This window comes from Protopterus annectens, chromosome 13.part0, assembly GCF_019279795.1.
Source record: "Protopterus annectens isolate FY-2018-M chromosome 13.part0, PAN1.0, whole genome shotgun sequence".
Lineage (NCBI taxonomy): Eukaryota > Metazoa > Chordata > Ceratodontiformes > Protopteridae > Protopterus > Protopterus annectens.
In genome coordinates, this window is record NC_056747.1 from 304705133 (window position 1) to 304730630 (window position 25498).

The 25498-nt window shown below is 37.7% G+C and overlaps 1 protein-coding gene across 1 annotated transcript in view; it reads right to left on the minus strand.

The window, feature by feature from the left end:
- HCN2 (hyperpolarization activated cyclic nucleotide gated potassium and sodium channel 2) overlaps positions 1-25498 on the minus strand; it is a 963160-nt gene that overhangs the window by 87594 nt on the left and 850068 nt on the right. Inside the window, exon 7 of the mRNA XM_044053893.1 lies at positions 966-1130. Coding sequence (XP_043909828.1) covers positions 966-1130 — 165 coding nt within the window. The remainder of the gene's footprint in view (positions 1-965; positions 1131-25498) is intronic.

The window sequence follows — 25498 nt, forward strand, 5'->3', positions numbered from 1 at the left end:
TACCATAAATACATGAAAAATGCAGCAATAATATGAACGAAGAAGTCTTCTTATTAAACCCATGTTTGTTCCTGTCCTGATAGACCTTCAGGTCCTGTTTAAATTCTTGCATATTTGTACTGCCACAGTCTTTCCTTCACAAATTATTGTATTAAATATGGAAAACAAAAGAATATTAGTAAGGCATACAGAAGTCACTGATACCCATACAAAATGCACAATTCACAAAACAACTTCTGAAGGACAGCGGCTGCATGCAAACACATTGAATATACTACCTTAAAAATTAACTTACCTGAGCCACTAGAAGGCAACAAAAGAAATGATTACGTCTCAAACAGTTGTTTAATAGCTACACTATTTCCTATCAAAAATGTAAGCAGAGTGGGGTTAATTCAAACATTCCTAGAAGCTATAAATGAGGAAATAAACTTAGCAAATAATTCTCAACATCCAGAACAAATAAGCTCTGCTTACTCAGAGGGGAAAATGGAAACTATAATCTGAGGGTGTTGTAATGCAAAATGAATTATTTGTGTGCGAGTCTGATACTCTCAATATACCAATACAAATATGATTGCCTTTTAGTCAAAAAAATACATTTATTGTGAAAATATGTATAAAATATAACATGTTTATTTTTTTTCTGTAATGCAGATAAAAGGGAAATAACATTCACTGGGTGGCGATCAGTTAGACGTTTGTAGAAATTTACTCAGATCAAAAGTCTGTCATAGTGATTGCAATCCAGAAGGTTCTATGCATTGGCAGTCTTTGTTGGTGGAAGGAGCTGTTAAGGCTACCATTGTATAACTGAGGCATTTTTTGGCGGGCAATTTAACTCACATGTAACACCTGTAGCTGTGATGAGATACAGGAGGCTTATACCTGGCTATGTACCAAATCAAGATAACTGCAGAGACTCCATTTTCCTCTTTGTACAGCAGCTATAAGAAGTTTATTACCTATGCGATCCAGACGATCAATGGCCACAGTTTCAAACGCTCTTCTCATCATGGGGTATTCTTCTAGAACCTCATTAAAATTATCCACTGAAAGGGAGTAGAGTCGACAGTATGTGTCAGCACGCACACTGGCAGTACGACGACCCCTCGTCAACAAGCAAATCTCTGCAAGAAGAAAACAACTGTCATTGATTATCTGCTAAATTGTGTTATGTCGTATCTTCCGTTCAGTGCAGGATGCTAGGCTGTGGCTACATAGACTATAAGTACGTACTTACTGAAGGAGGAGTTCCTTCACTGTTATATGTATGACTACTATAACCTTTGGGATTATATAAAGCACAGCTTACTTTTGAAAAAGTGGTCATTTGTTCTCCATGTACTTGTGTAAAATTTGAGAGTAAGACTTTTTTTTTTCTCATTACTACCTGCTAATGTTCCGGCCTTGCCACAGATTGCTCCTCCTTCACCCCTTGAGTGAAAGGTAAGAGTTGTCATGTATACAATCATTGGATTTTCTCTGTTTATAGCACTAAGCCCACCCCTGGTGGCTGACATAGGTGAGGGATTTCCTGAATATTTAGCCAATTATTTAATGATTCGTTCCATTGGTTCCCTCTGTTCCTAACACCACCCATATGTTCTACTCACTTGCAAGTTCCTCCACTACAGAACAGTGTCCATTATTAACACTGGTCTCTAGGTTTAGGCTTATATACAACATTCATAGATGAGTGATGTGGTTGCTATATGTGGGATAAGAGATGTACAAGGAACGGTTTATAAGGCAGAGACGAACTGTAAGTGGACACCAGACTATTAAGTTGTAAGAAAAAAGAGCAGCTTGTGAAGTACTGTACAATGGTAGTTAATAGATGTAAATGTACTGAGTTGAAAGATAGAAGTGAAGCAATTTTGATGAGGTGTGTGGGAGAGAAGTTTTAATGGAGGGGGTAAGAGAAAAGGTATGGTAGAGATGGCTAGAGAGAATTTGTACGTAAATGGCAGGTAGCCAGAAGGGAATAGATTAAAGAATATCCTTTAAGAATTATTTTGTGTGGATGGATATTTATGGTATTAGGAGGATGAGAATTAGTGGGTATGAAGGAGTTGAGGTATTACCCTGGTAAATGATATGAATTCCTATCAGATGTCATTTAAGATGTTGCTTGAAGGTTAAGAGGTACTGGATTTGTTTTAGGGTGAATGAGATTGCATTCCAGATTTTGGATATCTAGGAGGAGTACAGGGATTCACTTGCACAGCTTTCCCCCCTTGACCATGCCTTACGTATGGCCCAGGTAACCCAAGTTTGATAAGAGGCTTAGGTAGCTTGATAGTGTGGGGGAGGGGCATTGTATATCCTTTTGGGCAGGGAGATGCTGAGAAGATTCCCTTGCATTACTGAAAAAATGACTACCACACCAGCGTTTTGGTGGGCAGGAGATTGAGGAGACATGTCACTGCTGCTGCTTGTCAGCCTTCTCTTGTGCTATGCCAACATGTGCAGTCCCTTGAGGCTTAAACAGGGGTAAGGGGAGTTCCCTGGGCACAGGTGAGTGTAGGCAAATTGGGGAGCCTGTCTTATACTATGCCAACAGGTGCAGTCCCTTGAATCTTACAGAGGGTCCCTGGAGCAGTTCACTTCCTCACTTAACAAAGTATAAATAAATATATACAATTCCTGTTCTCTTCCTCGTATTCATTTCTGCCCTACACATGAAATTTAACAAAATCCTTCAATAGCCCCTCCATGCCACAAAGCTATCCCTTATCCTCTCCTTTTCTGTATAAAGAGTTCTGTAAAAATTCTGAAATATTACTCCTATCCCTTCATTTCTCACATGCTTGTTCTTCTTATGGTTATTTATTAACTTTATCAACCCCTTCTGTTCAGGGGTGCAGGCAGAAATTCATATTTTGTAGTCAGACCTCATGTATCTACCCCTGGTCTGTTATAACAGTTGTTGCTTATAATCATAAAGTTATTTTAGATGTACATTCCTATCAGTTAAGCATGTTTAATAAGATTATATATAGAACACACTATTTTTACACAATTCTAACAGTTCTTTGATTCATAAAGTTTTAGACAGAAGCTCAGAAAAATGTACTCATTTGAGTAACTGAGTATGCCTAGCTACACCCCTGCTTCTGTTGCCTGCCTTTCAATCTCATTGCTAAACATTGGGTATACATCCACTTAACTCCATCACCACTCCCTCCTTCTTTCTATTTCTGCTACAGTTTTGGATTTTTAATATCTCCTTAAAAGACTTTTCAGGTTTTCTATCCCCTCCCTTTTATTTATATCTAATTCAGCATATTCTTGCGGTAACCTTAACAACCTACTCTTACCTTTGTTCAGTGACCCTTTCTTCTATCTCTCTGTCTCTCTATTCCTTTTTTTGACTTACCCATAATGCTCCCCTCCATATTGCTTTAGTATCATCATCCCATTCAATAACAATCATTCCCTTGTCCTTTACTATATTATCCTCCATAACCTGCTCCATCATACTTTGTACCCATATCAGCTGCTTAACATTTTTTCTTCTTACTTGAGTCTATTTTCAGTTTCTCTGCTGGGTGGATATCCACTGCCAGTCAACTATTTGTATGGTATGATTTGGAAATGCTCCTACCACTTCCCTGGCTTACACTATGATAACTGAATTCTCTTTGGATATATCTACTCAATGTCAGTTGTTATTTTTAGTTTTACTTTAACTCAGACAGCCTATTGCAGATACTTCACACTCAGTAGGCCACCATTCCAGGTAACATGATGTTGCCATGGTTGGTGGCGGGGGCAAAAATGCTAGCCTTGAGTTTAAATTTAGAGTAATTGATGTGCGTAAGAATGTTAGAGGGGGTGATATTAATATTTTAGAAAATAGTGCGTATAATTGGATTTTAAGATTAAAGGCTGACTCAAAACCTGGTTTAAATAGTGCAGTCAGAAACAAATGCAATGTCATTGATTTTTATTAACATCTGTCCATTGATGGTTCTTTAATGATGGAATACTTTATTGATGCAATATTTGTATAATTGTTGTTTTTAATTATTATTGGTATTTTATTGGTTGGCTGTGTCACATTTGTTTCTAATTATAATATAAATTATGTTAGATTTTTTGAGGTTTATTAGAACTGAAGAAGGATCCTACCTGAAAGCTTTGCATTTGTTATCCATTTTTGTTTTAATAAATAGCTTGGCTTATCTGCAGTTGTAGTTTTTTGTTTTGCTTGGGGGGCATCACAGCAGCAATATAACACATTTTTAATGCACTGTGAAAAAAATGCAAATATGCAGATCAGCATTTGCTTCAGATATACAGAACATAGGACCTTGCTCTACAGTATGTGTATGAAATATACTTATTACAGAAAAATTCTTGCTGCACAATGTTAACTTGTAGGATCTCCTCAGAGGCTCGTCATTGTTGATACCGTTTTGTAAAATTGCTGGTGGATTTGGAGGGAGGGCACAACACAAACAGTTTACATGGAAACACTAAATGTTAACATTAAGCACAAACTTATTTTCAGAATCTCAATCAGCTACTATCTTCCGCCACACCACGTACCTCTTTTGGCTAACTCTAAGGCTTTCTGAATGTCACTCATTCAGACTAAACATAGAACTGAATTACTGCAAGTCAGCTATCTGGTACAGAGTAGGGTTACGATCTCATTTACCAAAAGTGGGACATATTTTACTGAGATATGCAGTTATGAAAAATTACCCTAATCCTCAGACAAAGCAAATTATTTCTTTTCACTTTGTAATCAAAACTGTTCTAGAAATGTATTTGTTTCTAATGCTTTACATCATATTAAAATGTTTAAGTCACAGTAAAACAGTTTTCTGCAATATTTAGATGAAGTCAGGAAATATGTCAGGACAATTGTATTTTTTCATGGATTTTTGTTCAGGAGACCTCTGTCTAAATGAGATGTGTCCTGTGAAAATAGGGACAGGGCACACCTCATTTCAGCAGGAGAGCTCTATCATCAGCATAAGCAGCAACCCCTTTCTCCTACTTTGTACATGGAGTTGGGGTATCACATTAACAGTGACCAAAACCTAGAGCCAATGTTAACACTGCCATGTGCCTAGCCCTGCCACAGACATAAAGCAAGCTAAATGAAATTTGAGGTAACAAAGCAATCACTGACAAATGGTAACACTGAAATACAGAAAAATATGGGATGGAAAAAGTGACTAACAAAAGAGACAATAAATATTTTCTGCTGCATAGCCACATGAAACCTTTCCACATCCTCTTGATCAAAGATAATGTCTAACCTGAAGGTCTTACAAGCAAAAGTAAGAACAACCATTTTAGAGTCCAAATTTGTGTTTCTCTTGGAACAGGGATGGTTCTTGTCCATTTACCACAGTCATGGAATACGTGCTGTTACAATCTTTAGCACTAGCACCCCCAGAAATGGGTTCAAATGTGTAATAATTTGAGGTACAGAGCAAGGCTAAAAAGCACCTCACCTCTCTGGTGATCTGTATATGCAGGCAAAGGTGTCTGGACAAATATATTGTGAATAACTTTACTTTATGCCTTGGGATCTAATGAATTGTCATTGTGAATAAAAAAATAAAGAAGTGGTATACACAAAATACATACAGATGTGCACTTCTGAACAGAGTACATCAACACTGTCTTCAGCAGCCTAGAGCTGACAAGCCAGTCACCAATACCACCAAATATGTCCTTTCATTGTAGTAATGTGATCCAATGGGTGGCTCTGTGAAGGAATAACAACAGCAGATGTTGGTAAAAAAGAACCCTTTAGGGAAAAGATATTCATATAACGAACTGTCATGCTCTGGAAGCCAGTGCTTTGCACTCAACACATTCTGTGTCTCTGTTTCTCTGTCTCCCAGAGACTGGTATAGGTTTTCCTTTCCATTAAAGGCAAGCCAAGCCTGCAGCATTACACAAATTGCATTATCTGATTTTCAGCCCAGATACTTAATCCTGAATTTTCAGTGAGCTATTAAGATCCCATGCTCAATGGTGCATTGGCTTTTGCTATGAAATTCTATAAACTATGTACAAGCGTGTCATGTGTAGCATATATGTGTGTTTGTATGTTTGCACCTGTGCAAAGAGCAGTTTGTCCAGGAAAATACTTGCAGAATGAACAGTGTATAGTTTTGCCCAAGACAATACATTTATTATTAGATTCTCACTGCAGCTGAGTACAAGGAGTTTATTTAATTATTTCACAAATGTTACAAATCAAAATGAATTCCCAAATGAGAAAGGAAGGCCGTAGTTAGAAGCATTACAGAAAAGTTATGATCTGACAGCAATGAAACATTATAAATAGCTGCATGTTAGGAAAAGATATACTTGCATTCATGCTTGTCTATTGTGCTATCTCTGGGTACCACCTCCCTTCCCTGATGCCAGTTTCTGCTTTGATTGTGTAACTGGGTAGTCCAACTGAAGCAAACTGTGTCCTGTTTTAAGGGGTGAACTGGAGTTACAGCACATAAAGCGTGCAATACAGTATCAGCAAAAATCAGTTTTGTAGTTCAGTCATGACAAATGAAAAACATATATCAAAGATAAATGAAAATACAGAACACATAGCAATACATTACAGACCTTTCACCTTGAATAGCAAAAAACACAAACATATGTAAAGTTCAACTCTGAGAGATACTAATGACAGCAGATTATACATATGAATAAAATCTGGAGGGCATTATGATGTTTCATCAGTTATTTCACCTCAGAGCACCCAGCTTCACCATGTTACACACGCTTGTCATTATAAGAAAGGAAGTCTAGACATTTCCTGCTGTTCTCCATCCTGAACAAAGTCTTCTGTCAAACATGGAGGCAATTTTCTGTGGAGAGAAGACTGAATTCAGCTCTGAAAAAGCCTCCATAAACAGTTCCCAAATGGATAAAATAGATATCAGTAGAAAGAAGGACACCATAATAAGGAACACAGTGGTGGGCAACTGTGGTTTAAGAGGCATTCTGTTGGTCAGTTGTTAAATAACTCATGTAATTGTGATATTTTTTTTTTCCCCTCTAAGGGCACCTTGCAGCAACCTACACACACAAAAAAAGAACCCCAAGTAACAATGCACGCATATTTGTAGGTGGCAAGAAAAAAATTAGAAGGAATGAATATATGTACTTTTAGACCACAAAAAATATAAATTAAGCCAATAAGCCTTGCAGGACTGCTTTCCTAAAACAGTTTATATCTGGTTTGTTGGCAGGATCAGCTGAGAGAGTGAAGAGGAAGCAAGTTGCAGCATACAGATGCCATGGAGAAATACATTATTATAGATAATTTTGGCTCTAGCCAAGAAAACCTTGCCTGCCATTGTCAGCGATCTTCTACACGTATCTTGTCAGAAACAATGACAGGAGGAGGAAGATTATGAGAGCTTCTGCAAGATAGCAACCTAGGCTTATAGCTCCCAGTCATATATTTCAACCATCCATATTTTTGCATCATATTTTTGGTGTGCTTCTGATAAAATTGTGGTTTTCTGGCAAATCACAGGCAAATCATTCAGGACTGAAGTCAGAAAATAAATGTCATGCATTTCAGTTTCAGACTTCATATCCTTCAGAAAATTCATGGTAATGTAACACCTGTCTAAGTTTTCAAGAGCAATATTTAAAAAAGTATCCATATTCTGGGGGCTTTGTCCTCCCATTATGTGTGCCTTTGTCCAGATCTGTTGCTCTAAGTGGTTGAGAGGTATGCTCCTAGTTGAGCCTGCAGTGAAAAGGGAAAACAATCTTGTGCAATATTCTTCACAGAGGAAATAAAGAGAAAAAAATGGAATGTGATAAGATGAGGAATAAGACAGTGCTAACAAATTCAGACATCAAACAGAAGACTCAGTAAAATCATAAGAAAACGAACTTGGGTTAGTTGCTATGAGGTACTATGCTTAACAGAAAAAGACATGCATACATGCAGTGTCTAAAAACCTACTCGGAGAATCAGGTCTATATCACATAGTCATAGTTCTATAACTTCGACTACCATATGTATGAACACATATGTCCGAAGTTACAGAACTTCGACTATGTGTAAAAAAAAAAACAAAAAAAGGGAAAACAAAATAAATGGTTGTATGCAGGGGGCAAGCTCCCCTGCACCCTCCACCCCCCGCTCTATAAATGTACCAACTCCGAGGTTGCGCTATAGTGCAGTAAAGGGAGAATTTCCCGCTTACAACCCTTAGGTACGTTCTTTTTGTTTTTATTTATTTATTTTCTTTTTTACAATGGAAGTTTGACAACTTCGAACTTATGGTTTTGACCATATCACGTTCAAAGTTGTCATACTTTGACTATGTGATATAGACCCCGGAGAATCAACAGTGAGGAAACAGACCTCAATGTGAATTTGAGATGGGTATGCTTGTTACAGCAGATCACAGACCAAATCCTGAAGGAATACTTGAACAAAAATACACTGCCACAATTATGAAGCATTGAGTAACCTGAATTTTACTATGGAGTGAGTGGGAGGGAAGAGAGGAGCAGAAGGTCCTTCCTAGGTATGCCTTCTGATGCCCCATTCTTATAGTACAAAGGAGTAGAAAACTGTAGCAGTCAGAGTAACTATAAAGCTATGAAGGACAGAATCATGGCCATTACACTACAGCATTATATATCAGAAGGAAGGATTTGAGGATTCTGCCCCAGTAAGACAGAACTAAAAAAAAAAAAAAAATATATATATATATATATATATATATATATATATATATATATATATATATGAATAAGCACTAGTAGGACCACATCTCTCAACCTCTTAGCACAAACAATCTGGACAAAGCCAATAATAATGGGGGGGTGGACAAAGTATCCAAACTAGGGACAAATTTTACGTATTGCTCTTATAAACTTAGAAAGTTGCTAGAATAAAAGGTCTTGTGTTACTATACGTTTTCTGAAGGATATGAAGTCTGGAACTCAAATGCTTGTCATTATGTAGTGAATTTATTCCTCACTGATTTGCCACAAAAAATCCAGTCACAAATTCTATGAGAAGCAGCCCAAAAAGATGAGGCAAAAATCCAGACGGTCTATGAAAATCTTGACAGTTGAGAGGTATGAGTATGATTTAATGCTTTGAAATGTTGGGACTCATTTTTGTGGCTCCTATAATGCTAAGACTGAATGGCTGAAAAAAATCACACTTATACATACTAAGTCCAAGATAGCTATTTTTTGAATATTCCCTTATTTTTGAATATTCCCTTATTTTTGAAGTATGATGATCTCAGAATTAATAAATATAGGTTTGGGTTGGGGTGGGGGTCATGCTTCTCTGCAAAGAAGTTTAAAGGAGAAGAGCGAAGCTTGATATTCACTTTTCACCTGCATTTCCTGTTTTTCTTTTCAACATGCCAATACTCAACATTACCAGTGCTAACATTTCAATAAGGAGCCACAGTATGAAGCTACCAGACCAGTTAATTACACAAGGGAAAGGAGGAAGAACGATTCCATGCAGGCTGAAAAGAACACAATGGTACCTGGGCAAATACATTAAATGGTGCAACAGAAGAAATGAGCATGGCCACGGAAGGGGTGGACACATAGAACTAGGTGATTGACAAAATCAAAAAAGAAACCCACCAGCCAAATAAGCTCATCGTTATACAGCACGTATAAAAAGACAGCCCCAAGCAGAGGAGAAGAAATGCAAGCTGACCAAACAAAGAGGGTTTGTGACGTTTATGAACTTGAAAACTACACATAAGTGAAGTGGAATGGGGACAGGAAGGATGAAACAGAGATGGCATTCTACAAAGAAGATGGAACTGGTGGCGGCTAGAAAATAAGCAAAACAGATTGTGGAGCACAGGCCAGTGGAGAGAAGGGAGATAGGGAAGCCCACAGATGTAGACGAAAGAAATGAAAAGGTTGGCAAGGGTGGGCATACAAGCAGTAAAGCCATACTGAAGAAAGAAATATGCATTGCTGCCCTGGGTCTTGGCCTTCACCGTCCACAACCAAGAATAGGTCTTACACTAAACACTTTACTGAAAAAAGTATTTGGCCTAGCAACCCAGATATTATTCTCATAATTATGTGATTCAGGTGCTTCCTTGTGATCACTTGCCTGCAGTAAATGTACTTTAAATAACTTTTACATTAACACACACACACACACACACACACACACACACACACACACACACACACACACACACACACACACACACACACACACACACGTTTCTAAGTAAAGCTGGTGGTCAATATTTAGTAATGCACAACCCTAATCAATTAATAAATATGCTAATGACAACCAGCTACAGTCTTTTTTTTTAAATAAATAAAAATACTTTACTTAGAATATAATGAGTTAAGCAGTACAATAAACAGTTAAACATATGGAGACATATTAAAAGTACAAGGAAATAGAAAATAATATTTTAAACAAATAGAATACAGAGAAAATCTACCTCCACCTATTCTTTTTCCTGATTATGCCTACTGTGGCCTAACTATACCAGCTTAACTTTCAAAACACATTTCAGATCATGACAAAATTGCAGAGAACTAAGCAATGGAACAACTCACAAGTCACAGGCTGCAGTGTTCTTCTCATTTGTTTGACTTTCTCTAAACTGTTTTTGATTTACATATTTTTCTTACAAACTACATATGCATACAAACAGGGTTCCCCACCTTTACATTCTAATGATACCATTTTCTTTATCTTGGTCCAGCTATCTCTTGGAAGAATCTTCTAATTGCATTTCTTATAGTCCTTGCTTCCTACTTGGGAAGAAAGCCCAGATCCTGTGATTATATTATCTCATTCTATGCATAACTGCTCTGAGTCTTGGCAGTAGGGAACCATAATTTTACATCTCCAAGAAAAAGGTCACAAGTTTACACAAACCTCCATGCCACCTGAAAGAATAGACACATCACAGATTAAGTCACATATTTTTAGTTAATCTGCTACAGGTTTTATCAGACATACGTGATTCTCGTATATCTGTTACATTTTGATTCAGAAAACAGTGGCATATTTACATATACACCTCACATATAAATATATGAGTTTATGACAAAACAGAAATGCTAATCCAATGAAATTTAGATACTCAGCAAAAACACCAAGTGCAACTATCATTAAAAACTTAATATATACTTATATTACAAAAGCTGCCAAAATGAACAACAGGGAAAATGTAAAAATGTCAATCCACCACAGGAAAATACAAATACTAATACATTTTTCTAATAACTTTTACTTTGAATTAAACCTATTTACAATTTAGAAAATAATGTCCAACACACTTATTACACATTCCTTGTACATCACAGAAATATTTAGTGAAAATGAGACATACTTATCACCTGTTTACCCATGGCATTCCCCCAAGGTATATTCATGTATGACATTGATTTGGCTTATGAGGGATGTACAAACTACAGCATTCCTTTAGTCTCAGTTGCCTTCTGCAGAGGCTTGGAGTCCTAACTACTGGCCCTTTACACTGTTTTGTGTAAGAGGAATACTATTTGTCAAATGATGTGACTCAAGAAAAAGCAAAGATTTGTTTGGGCATCACATCTGTTCAATAATTTCTGTTTTTTATTTGAGGTAGAGATTCTCATACCTTAGAAGTTGGACAAGTAGTCTCTTCAAGTTTAAGTAGGCTGCTCTGATATCACTGGGTGGAAAGAATTCATGGGTTGTCAGTTTACACATATTTATTTATTTTTATTTATTTTACATTTGTTTACCGGGATAATCCGACTAGATACATGTCCATTTTCAGCGGAGGCCCGGGGAGCAAAGCTCCAGATAGACAATATTACATAGGTTACATAAGACGTTTGATAACACTAGAAAATGTAGGACAGCATATTTTGTACAGAGGTTTAGTAATGTTCCCACATAGGGACTCACAATTTCTATAGTCTGACACAATTTTAAGCAAAAAGACATCAAGAAATGGAAACGTAGCTTGGTTAGGAAACAAAGCTTGGTTAAGTAAATTACATGTCATGATATTTACAGCTTATGCTTTCAGTTTATAATTTAATCAGGGCTAGAGCATGGGCAAAGCCAGTTTGCTTTGAGATGCTGTTTGAGGTATTTTTTAAAGAGACTTATGGAGGATTGAAGGGCTATATGGTTTGGCAGTGAATTCCAGGTTTTGCCAACAAAGTTGGCAAACAGGGATTCACCAGCAGAGTTATTAGCTTTGTGGATTTGGACCAGTAGTTTGTTAGCTGATCATAGGGATCTCAAGTTGCTATATGGCTTAATAATATTTGTAAGTCAGGGGGTATCCTCAGGGTGGTATAGACTTTTGTACACTATTAGGAGTTGATTAAATTGAATTAAGCTGGGCAGTTCTAGTCACTTTAGCTGTTTCGGGGTCTGGCAATGATGGGTTTTATAGGTGGAGCCAGTGGCGAATCTGGCAATATGGTTGTAGCTATGGGAGAGCTTAGTTAGTTATGATTTGTTGAGGTTTGAGAGTGCAGGTGAGGCATACATAAGAGTAGAGAGTAGGTGTGATCGGGCAATTGCAGTTCTAGCCAGTGGAGTTAAAAGTGTCTTATTTCTATACAGTGATCTGAATTTCTTATTGATGGTGTGTATGGTTTTGTTGACCTGTAGGTCAAATTTAAGATTATTATCTATGATAACCCGTAGAAGCTTGGTGTGGGTATCTGGAGAGATAATGGCACCATTGTTGGACATGACAGAGAATGAGAGTGTGGTGTATCTACTAGTTGGGGTGAAAAGTAGAAGTTTGGTTTTATTAGGGTTCAGGTGTAGGCATTGGTTGGTGAGCCAGTTTTCAATATTATGAAACATATCCTGGGTTAAGATTTGCAGTTCAGATGGGGAGGTGGCTGAGCAGATCAGAGTGGAAACATCTGCGTATTGAATGCAGGTAGCTTTAGGGAGAGCAGTGTGATGGTTGTTGATGAAAATAGAGAAGAGTAGTGTCTCTAGTATGGAGCCTTGAGGGACACCAAGTGTGAGAGGTAGCTGGCTGGACAGCTTGTCCTGCCATAACACTGCCTGTTGCCTACCAGTCAGGTAGGACTGGAATCACTGGATTGCATGCTCATTAAGGGAAACTGACTTTAGAAAAAGAATGAGAAGTTCATGGTTGACCATATCAAAGGCTTTTGATAGGTCAAGAAAGAGGGCAGAGGATAGCCTATTGTCATTCCTGTTTTGCTTAATGGCATTAGTAAAGGAAAGGAGGGATGAGGTGGTGCTATGGTGAGGCCTGAAACCATGCTGGGAGTTGGATAGTAGGTTATTCTGTGTAAGGTATTGCATATGTTGCTTGTGTTCACATTTCTTCAATATCTTGGCTAGTGGGGAAAGAATAGCAATGGGTCTATAGTTGGATAAGTCTGTAGAACTTCCACCTTTATGGAGTGGGATGATGTGGGATATTTTCCAGAGGGAGGGGATAGTGCTTTCGGATAAGGTTCTGTTGATCAGGATAGATATGGGATATGCAATGCCATTTGCAGCTGTTCATAGGTACTCTGCAGGGAGGAGGTCAGCAGAGAGGGTGGTGGGTTTTAGGTTTTTTATAAGTGTTTTGATAAAACTTGTGGATATGGGTTGGAAGCTAAACTGGGGTTTGTTAGTGAATAAATTAGAGGTGGGGTTTAAGTTTGTAGAAGTTAGTTGATTTGCTAGGGACTGGATTTTTTCAGTGAAATGGTTGTTATAAGTGTCGGCTATGGTCTCTGGGGGACTATGGGTGTGGTTGGCTAGGATTAGGGTGGTAGAATGACCTGGGTGAAGAAGTTGATTTAAGCCTGCCCAGAACTTCTGAGGGTTGTTTTGGTGTTTTTGTAAGAGATTTTGGTAGAAGCTTTTTTTTATCTAGTAGAATGGATTTTTTTGTTTTATTCCTGAGTTGATGATATTTTAAGTGGTCAAGTGGGGCTTTAGTTGATCTCCAGTTGGACCAGGCTCTATTTCTGGTTTTGATTTTTGATTTGGTATCTTTTGTGAGCCATGGTGCTATTTTGATCTAGTTTTTATTGTATGTGCAGGAGCATGGGAATCTAGGATACCTAGGAATTTAGTGTTAAAGTGAGCTATAGCCTCTTCTAATAGCAATTTTTTAGTTGCGACCAGTCAACTGCTTTTAGTTCGTTTAGGAAAATAACAGGGTCAAAGTTTTTCCTGTCTCTAAGTGTTTTAAATTTGGTTTGGTGGGGGTTTCCTACCTTATGTTTTATGATACAGGTTAGTAGATGGTCGCTAAGGTCATCAGAGAGAGTCCCAGCTGTGTACAGCTGGGGTTGGTTATTGACTACAGCCAGTCTATTCTATGATACTTTCCCTGTTGGTAGGTTTGTTTATTCTGCTGGGAGAGGTTATAGTCTGTTTAAACCCAGACAAGTTTATAGGGGTGAGGGGGGTTCACAGGAGCAGGGTTGCCAATCGATATTGAAGTTGCCAAGAACTATGGTTTCTTGGGAATAGGTACTGGATAACCAGTAAAGGATATCCTCTAGGGTGCTAATGTTGTTGCCTGGTGAAATATATGCAAAGATTACGTACAAGCATTTATTATTGTTGCTCTGTAGTTTGGTTATGAAGTTCTGCATTGTTGAATTGGGGTGGTTGAATGGTTTCTCTATTAACAGAGTATTTTTGTAAAGGACTGCTATCCCACCTCCTTTCCTTGTAATGTGGACTAGCCGTTGAATATTATGGCCTGGAGGTAGTATCTCATTATCAGTAGTTGGTCCGTTCGGGTCAAATATAAAAACACAAGACGAAACCCAAACAGGTCCTTCCACACTGTAACTGCAGTCAGCAAAATAAATCCAACCGGATAAGATAAAAACAGGTTTAATACGACAATAAAATGCTCATCATCGTTCTGATGAAGCTCGCTGTTTGTTGCGAGTGAAAGCGCTCAACCAGTCATTTTATTGTCGTATTAAACCTGTTTTTATCTTATCCGGTTGGATTTATTTTGCTGACTACAGTTACAGTGTGGAAGGACCTGTTTGGGTTTCGTCTTGTGTCATTATCAGTAGTACTAGGTTAGTATGGTCTAACCGGTGAATATTACAGCCTGGAGGTAGTATCTCATTATCAGTAGTACTAGGTTAGTACGGTCTAACGGTGAATATTATAGCCTGGAGGTAGTATCTCATTATCAGTAGTACTAGGTTAGTACGGTCTAACCGGTGAATATTATATCCTAGAGGTAGTATCTCATTATCAGTAGTACTAGGTTAGTACGGTGTAACCGGTGAATATTATACCCTGGAGGTAGTATCTCATTATCAGTAGTAGTAGGTTAGTATGGTCTAACCGGTGAATATTATATCCTGGAGGTAGTATCTCATTATCAGTAGTACTAGGTTAGTACGGTCTAACCGGTGAATATTATAGCCTGGAGGTAGTATCTCATTATCAGTAGTACTGGGTTAGTGCGGTCTAACCGGTGAATATTATATCCTGGAGGTAGTATCTCATTATCAGTAGTACTAGGATAGTACGGTCTAACCGGTGAATATTATAGCCTGTAGGTAGTATCTCATTATCAGTAGTACTAGGTTAGTACGGTCTAACCGGTGAATATTATATCCTGTAGGTAGTATCTCATTATCAGTAGTACTAGGTTAGTACAGTGTAACCGGTGAATATTATAGCCTGGAGGTAGTATCTCATTATCAGTAGTACTAGGTTAGTACGGTCTAACCGGTGAATATTATATCCTGGAGGTAGTATCTCATTATCAGTAGTACTAGGTTAGTACCGTCTAACCGGTGAATATTATATCCTGGAGGTAGTATCTCATTATCAGTAGTACTAGGTTAGTACGGTCTAACCGGTGAATATTATAGCCTGGAGGTAGTATCTCATTATCAGTAGTACTAGGTTAGTACGGTCTAACCGGTGAATATTATATCCTGGAGGTAGTATCTCATTATCAGTAGTACTAGGTTAGTGCGGTCTAACTGGTGAATATTATATCCTGGAGGTAGTATCTCATTATCAGTAGTACTAGGTTAGTACGGTCTAACCGGTGAATATTATACCCTGGAGGTAGTATCTCATTATCAGTAGTACTAGGTTAGTACGGTCTAACCGGTGAATATTATATCCTGGAGGTAGTATCTCATTATCAGTAGTACTAGGTTAGTACGGTCTAACGGTGAATATTATATCCTGGAGGTAGTATCTCATTATCAGTAGTACTAGGTTAGTACAGTTTAACCGGTGAATATTATATCCTGGAGGTAGTATCTCATTATCAGTAGTACTAGGTTAGTACAGTCTAAACGGTGAATATTATAGCCTGGAGGTAGTATCTCATTATCAGTAGTACTAGGTTAGTATGGTGTAACCGGTGAATATTATATCCTGGAGGTAGTATCTCATTATCAGTAGTACTAGGTTAGTACGGTGTAACCGGTGAATATTATACCCTGGAGATAGTATCTCATTATCAGTAGTACTAGGTTACTACAGTCTAACCTGTGAATATTATACCCTGGACGTAGTATCTCATTATCAGTAGTACTAGGTTAGTACATTCTAACCGGTGAATATTATATCCTGGAGGTAGTATCTCATTATCAGTAGTACTAGGTTAGTACAGTCTAACGGTGAATATTATATCCTGGAGGTAGTATCTCATTATCAGTAGTACTAGGTTAGTACAGTCTAACCGGTGAATATTATATCCTGGAGGTAGTATCTCATTATCAGTAGTACTAGGTTAGTACAGTCTAACCGGTGAATATTATATCCTGGAGGTAGTATCTCATTATCAGTAGTACTAGGTTAGTACAGTGTAACCGGTGAATATTATATCCTGGAGGTAGTATCTCATTATCAGTAGTACTAGGTTAGTATGGTGTAACCGGTGAATATTATATCCTGGAGGTAGTATCTCATTATCAGTAGTACCAGGTTAGTATGGTCTAACCGGTGAATATTATATCCTGGAGGTAGTACTAGGTTAGTATGGTCTAACCGGTGAATATTATACCCTGGAGGTACTATCTCATTATCAGTAGTACTAGGTTAGTACGGTCTAACCGGTGAATATTATATCCTGGAGGTAGTATCTCATTATCAGTAGTACTAGGTTAGTACGGTCTAATCGGTGAATATTATATCCTGGAGGTAGTATCTCATTATCAGTAGTACTAGGTTAGTATGGTCTAACCGGTGAATATTATATCCTGGAGGTAGTATCTCATTATCAGTAGTACTAGGTTAGTACGGTCTAACCGGTGAATATTATATCCTGGAGGTAGTATCTCATTATCAGTAGTACTAGGTTAGTACGGTCTAACCAGTGAATATTATATCCTGGAGGTAGTATCTCATTATCAGTAGTACTAGGTTAGTACAGTCTAACCGGTGAATATTATATCCTGGAGGTAGTATCTCATTATCAGTAGTACTAGGTTAGTACAGTCTAACCGGTGAATATTATATCCTGGAGGTAGTATCTCATTATCAGTAGTACTAGGTTAGTACGGTCTAACCGGTGAATATTATATCCTGGAGGTAGTATCTCATTATCAGTAGTACTAGGTTAGTACAGTCTAACCGGTGAATATTATATCCTGGAGGTAGTATCTCATTATCAGTAGTACTAGGTTAGTACAGTCTAACCGGTGAATATTATATCCTGGAGGTAGTATCTCATTATCAGTAGTACTAGGTTAGTACGGTCTAACCGGTGAATATTATATCCTGGAGGTAGTATCTCATTATCAGTAGTACTAGGTTAGTACGGTCTAACCGGTGAATATTATATCCTGGAGGTAATATCTCATTATCAGTAGTACTAGGTTAGTACAGTCTAACCAGTGAATATTATACCCTGGAGGTAGTATCTCATTATCAGTAGTACTAGGTTAGTACGGTCTAACCGGTGAATATTATAGCCTGGAGGTAGTATCTCATTATCAGTAGTACTAGGTTAGTACAGTCTAACCGGTGAATATTATATCCTGGAGGTAGTATCTCATTATCAGTAGTACTAGGTTAGTACAGTGTAACCGGTGAATATGATATCCTGGACGTGGTATCTCATTATCAGTAGTACTAGGTTAGTACAGTCTAACCAGTGAATATTATATCCTGGAGGTAGTATCTCATTACCAGTAGTACTAGGTTAGTACGGTCTAACCGGTGAATATTATATCCTGGAGGTAGTATCTCATTATCAGTAGTACTAGGTTAGTACGGTGTAACCGGTGAATATTATATCCTGGAGGTAGTATCTCATTATCAGTAGTACTAGGTTACTACGGTCTAACCGGTGAATATTATAGCCTGGAGGTAGTATCTCATTATGAGTAGTACTAGGTTAGTACAGTTTAACCAGTGAATATTATACCCTGGAGATAGTATCTCATTATCAGTAGTACTAGGTTAGTACAGTCTAACCGGTGAATATTATATCCTGGGGTAGTATCTCATTATCAGTAGTACAAGGTTAGTACAGTCTAACCGGTGAATATTATATCCTGGGTTAGTATCTCATTATCAGTAGTACTAGGTTAGTGCGTTTCTAACCGGTGAATATTATATCCTGGAGGCAGTATCTCATTATCAGTAGTACTGGGTTAGTACGGTCTAACCGGTGAATATTATACCCTGGAGGTAGTATCTCATTATCAGTAGTACTAGGTTAGTATGGTCTAGCCGGTGAATATTATATCCTGGAGGTAGTATCTCATTATCAGTAGTACTAGGTTAGTACGGTGTAACCGGTGAATATTATATCCTGGAGGTAGTATCTCATTATCAGTAGTACTAGGTTAGTACGGTCTAACCGGTGAATATTATATCCTGGAGGTGGTATCTCATTATCAGTAGTACTAGGTTAGTACAGTCTAACCGGTGAATATTATACCCTGGAGGTAGTATCTCATTATCAGTAGTACTGGGTTAGTACGGTCTAACCGGTGAATATTATATCCTGGAGGTAGTATCTCATTATCAGTAGTACTAGGTTAGTACGGTCTAACCGGTGAATATTATATCCTGGAGGTAGTATCTCATTATCAGTAGTACTAGGTTAGTACGGTCTAACCGGTGAATATTATATCCTGGAGGTAGTATCTCATTATCAGTAGTACTAGGTTAGTACGGTCTAACCGGTGAATATTATATCCTGGAGGTAGTATCTCATTATCAGTAGTACTAGGTTAGTACAGTCTAACCGTTGAATATTATATCCTGGAGGTAGTATCTCATTATCAGTAGTACTAGGTTAGTACGGTCTAACCGGTGAATATTATATCCTGGAGGTAGTATCTCATTATCAGTAGTACTAGGTTAGTACGGTCTAACCGGTGAATATTATATCCTGGAGGTAGTATCTCATTATCAGTAGTACTAGGTTAGTACAGTCTAACCGGTGAATATTATATCCTGGAGGTAGTATCTCATTATCAGTAGTACTAGGTTAGTACGGTCTAACCGGTGAATATTATATCCTGGAGGTAGTATCTCATTATCAGTAGTACTAGGTTAGTACGGTCTAACCGTGAATATTATATCCTGGAGGTAGTATCTCATTATCAGTAGTACTAGGTTAGTACGGTCTAACCGGTGAATATTATATCCTGGAGGTAGTATCTCATTATCAGTAGTACTAGGTTAGTACGGTCTAACCGGTGAATATTATATCCTGGAGGTAGTATCTCATTATCAGTAGTACTAGGTTAGTACGGTCTAACCAGTGAATATTATATCCTGGAGGTAGTATCTCATTATCAGTAGTACTAGGTTAGTACAGTCTAACCGGTGAATATTATATCCTGGAGGTAGTATCTCATTATCAGTAGTACTAGGTTAGTACAGTCTAACCGGTGAATATTATATCCTGGAGGTAGTATCTCATTATCAGTAGTACTAGGTTAGTACAGTCTAACCGGTGAATATTATATCCTGGAGGTAGTATCTCATTATCAGTAGTACTAGGTTAGTACAGTCTAACCGGTGAATATTATATCCTGGAGGTAGTATCTCATTATCAGTAGTACTAGGTTAGTACAGTCTAACCGGTGAATATTATATCCTGGAGGTAGTATCTCATTATCAGTAGTACTAGGTTAGTACAGTCTAACCTGCGAATATTATATCCTGGAGGTAGTATCTCATTATCAGTAGTACTAGGTTAGTACAGTCTAACCGGTGAATATTATATCCTGGAGGTAGTATCTCATTATCAGTAGTACTAGGTTAGTACAGTCTAACCGGTGAATATTATATCCTGGAGGTAGTATCTCATTATCAGTAGTACTAGGTTAGTACAGTCTAACCGGTGAATATTATATCCTGGAGGTAGTATCTCATTATCAGTAGTACTAGGTTAGTACGGTCTAACCGGTGAATATTATATCCTGGAGGTAGTATCTCATTATCAGTAGTACTAGGTTAGTACGGTCTAACCGGTGAATATTATATCCTGGAGGTAGTATCTCATTATCAGTAGTACTAGGTTAGTACGGTCTAACCGGTGAATATTATATCCTGGAGGTAGTATCTCATTATCAGTAGTACTAGGTTAGTACGGTCTAACCGGTGAATATTATATCCTGGAGGTAGTATCTCATTATCAGTAGTACTAGGTTAGTACGGTCTAACCGGTGAATATTATATCCTGGAGGTAGTATCTCATTATCAGTAGTACTAGGTTAGTACGGTCTAACCGGTGAATATTATATCCTGGAGGTAGTATCTCATTATCAGTAGTACTAGGTTAGTACAGTCTAACCGGTGAATATTATATCCTGGAGGTAGTATCTCATTATCAGTAGTACTAGGTTAGTACGGTCTAACGGTGAATATTATATCCTGGAGGTAGTATCTCATTATCAGTAGTACTAGGTTAGTACGGTCTAACCGGTGAATATTATATCCTGGAGGTAGTATCTCATTATCAGTAGTACTAGGTTAGTACAGTCTAACCGGTGAATATTATATCCTGGAGGTAGTATCTCATTATCAGTAGTACTAGGTTAGTACAGTCTAACCGTGAATATTATATCCTGGAGGTAGTATCTCATTATCAGTAGTACTAGGTTAGTACAGTCTAACCGGTGAATATTATATCCTGGAGGTAGTATCTCATTATCAGTAGTACTAGGTTAGTACAGTCTAACCGGTGAATATTATATCCTGGAGGTAGTATCTCATTATCAGTAGTACTAGGTTAGTACAGTCTAACCGTGAATATTATATCCTGGAGGTAGTATCTCATTATCAGTAGTACTAGGTTAGTACAGTCTAACCGGTGAATATTATATCCTGGAGGTAGTATCTCATTATCAGTAGTACTAGGTTAGTACAGTCTAACCGTGAATATTATATCCTGGAGGTAGTATCTCATTATCAGTAGTACTAGGTTAGTACAGTCTAACCGGTGAATATTATATCCTGGAGGTAGTATCTCATTATCAGTAGTACTAGGTTAGTACAGTCTAACCGGTGAATATTATATCCTGGAGGTAGTATCTCATTATCAGTAGTACTAGGTTAGTACAGTCTAACCGGTGAATATTATATCCTGGAGGTAGTATCTCATTATCAGTAGTACTAGGTTAGTACAGTCTAACCGGTGAATATTATATCCTGGAGGTAGTATCTCATTATCAGTAGTACTAGGTTAGTACAGTCTAACCGGTGAATATTATATCCTGGAGGTAGTATCTCATTATCAGTAGTACTAGGTTAGTACGGTCTAACCGTGAATATTATATCCTGGAGGTAGTATCTCATTATCAGTAGTACTAGGTTAGTACGGTCTAACCGGTGAATATTATATCCTGGAGGTAGTATCTCATTATCAGTAGTACTAGGTTAGTATGGTCTAACCGGTGAATATTATATCCTGGAGGTAGTATCTCATTATCAGTAGTACTAGGTTAGTACGGTCTAACCGGTGAATATTATATCCTGGAGGTAGTATCTCATTATCAGTAGTACTAGGTTAGTACAGTCTAACCGTGAATATTATATCCTGGAGGTAGTATCTCATTATCAGTAGTACTAGGTTAGTACGGTCTAACCGGTGAATATTATATCCTGGAGGTAGTATCTCATTATCAGTAGTACTAGGTTAGTACAGTCTAACCGTAGAATATTATATCCTGGAGGTAGTATCTCATTATCAGTAGTACTAGGTTAGTACAGTCTAACCGGTGAATATTATATCCTGGAGGTAGTATCTCATTATCAGTAGTACTAGGTTAGTACAGTCTAACCGGTGAATATTATATCCTGGAGGTAGTATCTCATTATCAGTAGTACTAGGTTAGTACGGTCTAACCGGTGAATATTATATCCTGGAGGTAGTATCTCATTATCAGTAGTACTAGGTTAGTACAGTCTAACCGGTGAATATTATATCCTGGAGGTAGTATCTCATTATCAGTAGTACTAGGTTAGTACGGTCTAACCGGTGAATATTATATCCTGGAGGTAGTATCTCATTATCAGTAGTACTAGGTTAGTACGGTCTAAACCGCGAATATTATATCCTGGAGGTAGTATCTCATTATCAGTAGTACTAGGTTAGTACAGTCTAACCGGTGAATATTATATCCTGGAGGTAGTATCTCATTATCAGTAGTACTAGGTTAGTACGGTCTAACCGTTGAATATTATATCCTGGAGGTAGTATCTCATTATCAGTAGTACTAGGTTAGTACAGTCTAACCAGTGAATATTATATCCTGGAGGTAGTATCTCATTATCAGTAGTACTAGGTTAGTACGGTCTAACCGGTGAATATTATATCCTGGAGGTAGTATCTCATTATCAGTAGTACTAGGTTAGTACGGTCTAACCGGTGAATATTATATCCTGGAGGTAGTATCTCATTATCAGTAGTACTAGGTTAGTACAGTCTAACCGGTGAATATTATATCCTGGAGGTAGTATCTCATTATCAGTAGTACTAGGTTAGTACAGTCTAACCGGTGAATATTATATCCTGGAGGTAGTATCTCATTATCAGTAGTACTAGGTTAGTACAGTCTAACCGGTGAATATTATATCCTGGAGGTAGTATCTCATTATCAGTAGTACTAGGTTAGTACAGTCTAACCGGTGAATATTATATCCTGGAGGTAGTATCTCATTATCAGTAGTACTAGGTTAGTACGGTCTAACCGGTGAATATTATATCCTGGAGGTAGTATCTCATTATCAGTAGTACTAGGTTAGTAGGTTCTAACCGGTGAATATTATATCCTGGAGGTAGTATCTCATTATCAGTAGTACTAGGTTAGTACAGTCTAACCGGTGAATATTATATCCTGGAGGTAGTATCTCATTATCAGTAGTACTAGGTTAGTACAGTCTAACCGGTGAATATTATATCCTGGAGGTAGTATCTCATTATCAGTAGTACTAGGTTAATACGGTCTAACCAGTGAATATTATATCCTGGAGGTAGTATCTCATTATCAGTAGTACTAGGTTAGTACAGTCTAACCGGTGAATATTATATCCTGGAGGTAGTATCTCATTATCAGTAGTACTAGGTTAGTACGGTCTAACCGGTGAATATTATATCCTGGAGGTAGTATCTCATTATCAGTAGTACTAGGTTAGTACGGTCTAACGGTGAATATTATATCCTGGAGGTAGTATCTCATTATCAGTAGTACTAGGTTAGTACGGTCTAACGGTGAATATTATATCCTGGAGGTAGTATCTCATTATCAGTAGTACTAGGTTAGTACGGTCTAACCGGTGAATATTATATCCTGGAGGTAGTATCTCATTATCAGTAGTACTAGGTTAGTACGGTCTAACCGGTGAATATTATATCCTGGAGGTAGTATCTCATTATCAGTAGTACTAGGTTAGTACGGTCTAACCGGTGAATATTATATCCTGGAGGTAGTATCTCATTATCAGGAGTACTAGGTTAGTACGGTCTAACGAATATTATATCCTGGAGGTAGTATCTCATTATCAGTAGTACTAGGTTAGTACAGTCTAACCGGTGAATATTATATCCTGGAGGTAGTATCTCATTATCAGTAGTACTAGGTTAGTACGGTCTAACCGGTGAATATTATATCCTGGAGGTAGTATCTCATTATCAGTAGTACTAGGTTAGTACAGTCTAACCGGTGAATATTATATCCTGGAGGTAGTATCTCATTATCAGTAGTACTAGGTTAGTACAGTCTAACCGGTGAATATTATATCCTGGAGGTAGTATCTCATTATCAGTAGTACTAGGTTAGTACAGTCTAACCGGTGAATATTATATCCTGGAGGTAGTATCTCATTATCAGTAGTACTAGGTTAGTACAGTCTAACGGTGAATATTATATCCTGGAGGTAGTATCTCATTATCAGTAGTACTAGGTTAGTACAGTCTAACCGGTGAATATTATATCCTGGAGGTAGTATCTCATTATCAGTAGTACTAGGTTAGTACGGTCTAACCGGTGAATATTATATCCTGGAGGTAGTATCTCATTATCAGTAGTACTAGGTTAGTACAGTCTAACCGGTGAATATTATATCCTGGAGGTAGTATCTCATTATCAGTAGTACTAGGTTAGTACGGTCTAACCGGTGAATATTATATCCTGGAGGTAGTATCTCATTATCAGTAGTACTAGGTTAGTACGGTCTAACCGTGAATATTATATCCTGGAGGTAGTATCTCATTATCAGTAGTACTAGGTTAGTACGGTCTAACCGGTGAATATTATATCCTGGAGGTAGTATCTCATTATCAGTAGTACTAGGTTAGTACGGTCTAACCGGTGAATATTATATCCTGGAGGTAGTATCTCATTATCAGTAGTACTAGGTTAGTACAGTCTAACCGGTGAATATTATATCCTGGAGGTAGTATCTCATTATCAGTAGTACTAGGTTAGTACGGTCTAACCGGTGAATATTATATCCTGGAGGTAGTATCTCATTATCAGTAGTACTAGGTTAGTACAGTCTAACCGGTGAATATTATATCCTGGAGGTAGTATCTCATTATCAGTAGTACTAGGTTAGTACAGTCTAACCGGTGAATATTATATCCTGGAGGTAGTATCTCATTATCAGTAGTACTAGGTTAGTACAGTCTAACCGGTGAATATTATATCCTGGAGGTAGTATCTCATTATCAGTAGTACTAGGTTAGTACGGTCTAACCGTGAATATTATATCCTGGAGGTAGTATCTCATTATCAGTAGTACTAGGTTAGTACGGTCTAACCGGTGAATATTATATCCTGGAGGTAGTATCTCATTATCAGTAGTACTAGGTTAGTACAGTCTAACCGGTGAATATTATATCCTGGAGGTAGTATCTCATTATCAGTAGTACTAGGTTAGTACGGTCTAACCGGTGAATATTATATCCTGGAGGTAGTATCTCATTATCAGTAGTACTAGGTTAGTACGGTCTAACCGGTGAATATTATATCCTGGAGGTAGTATCTCATTATCAGTAGTACTAGGTTAGTACAGTCT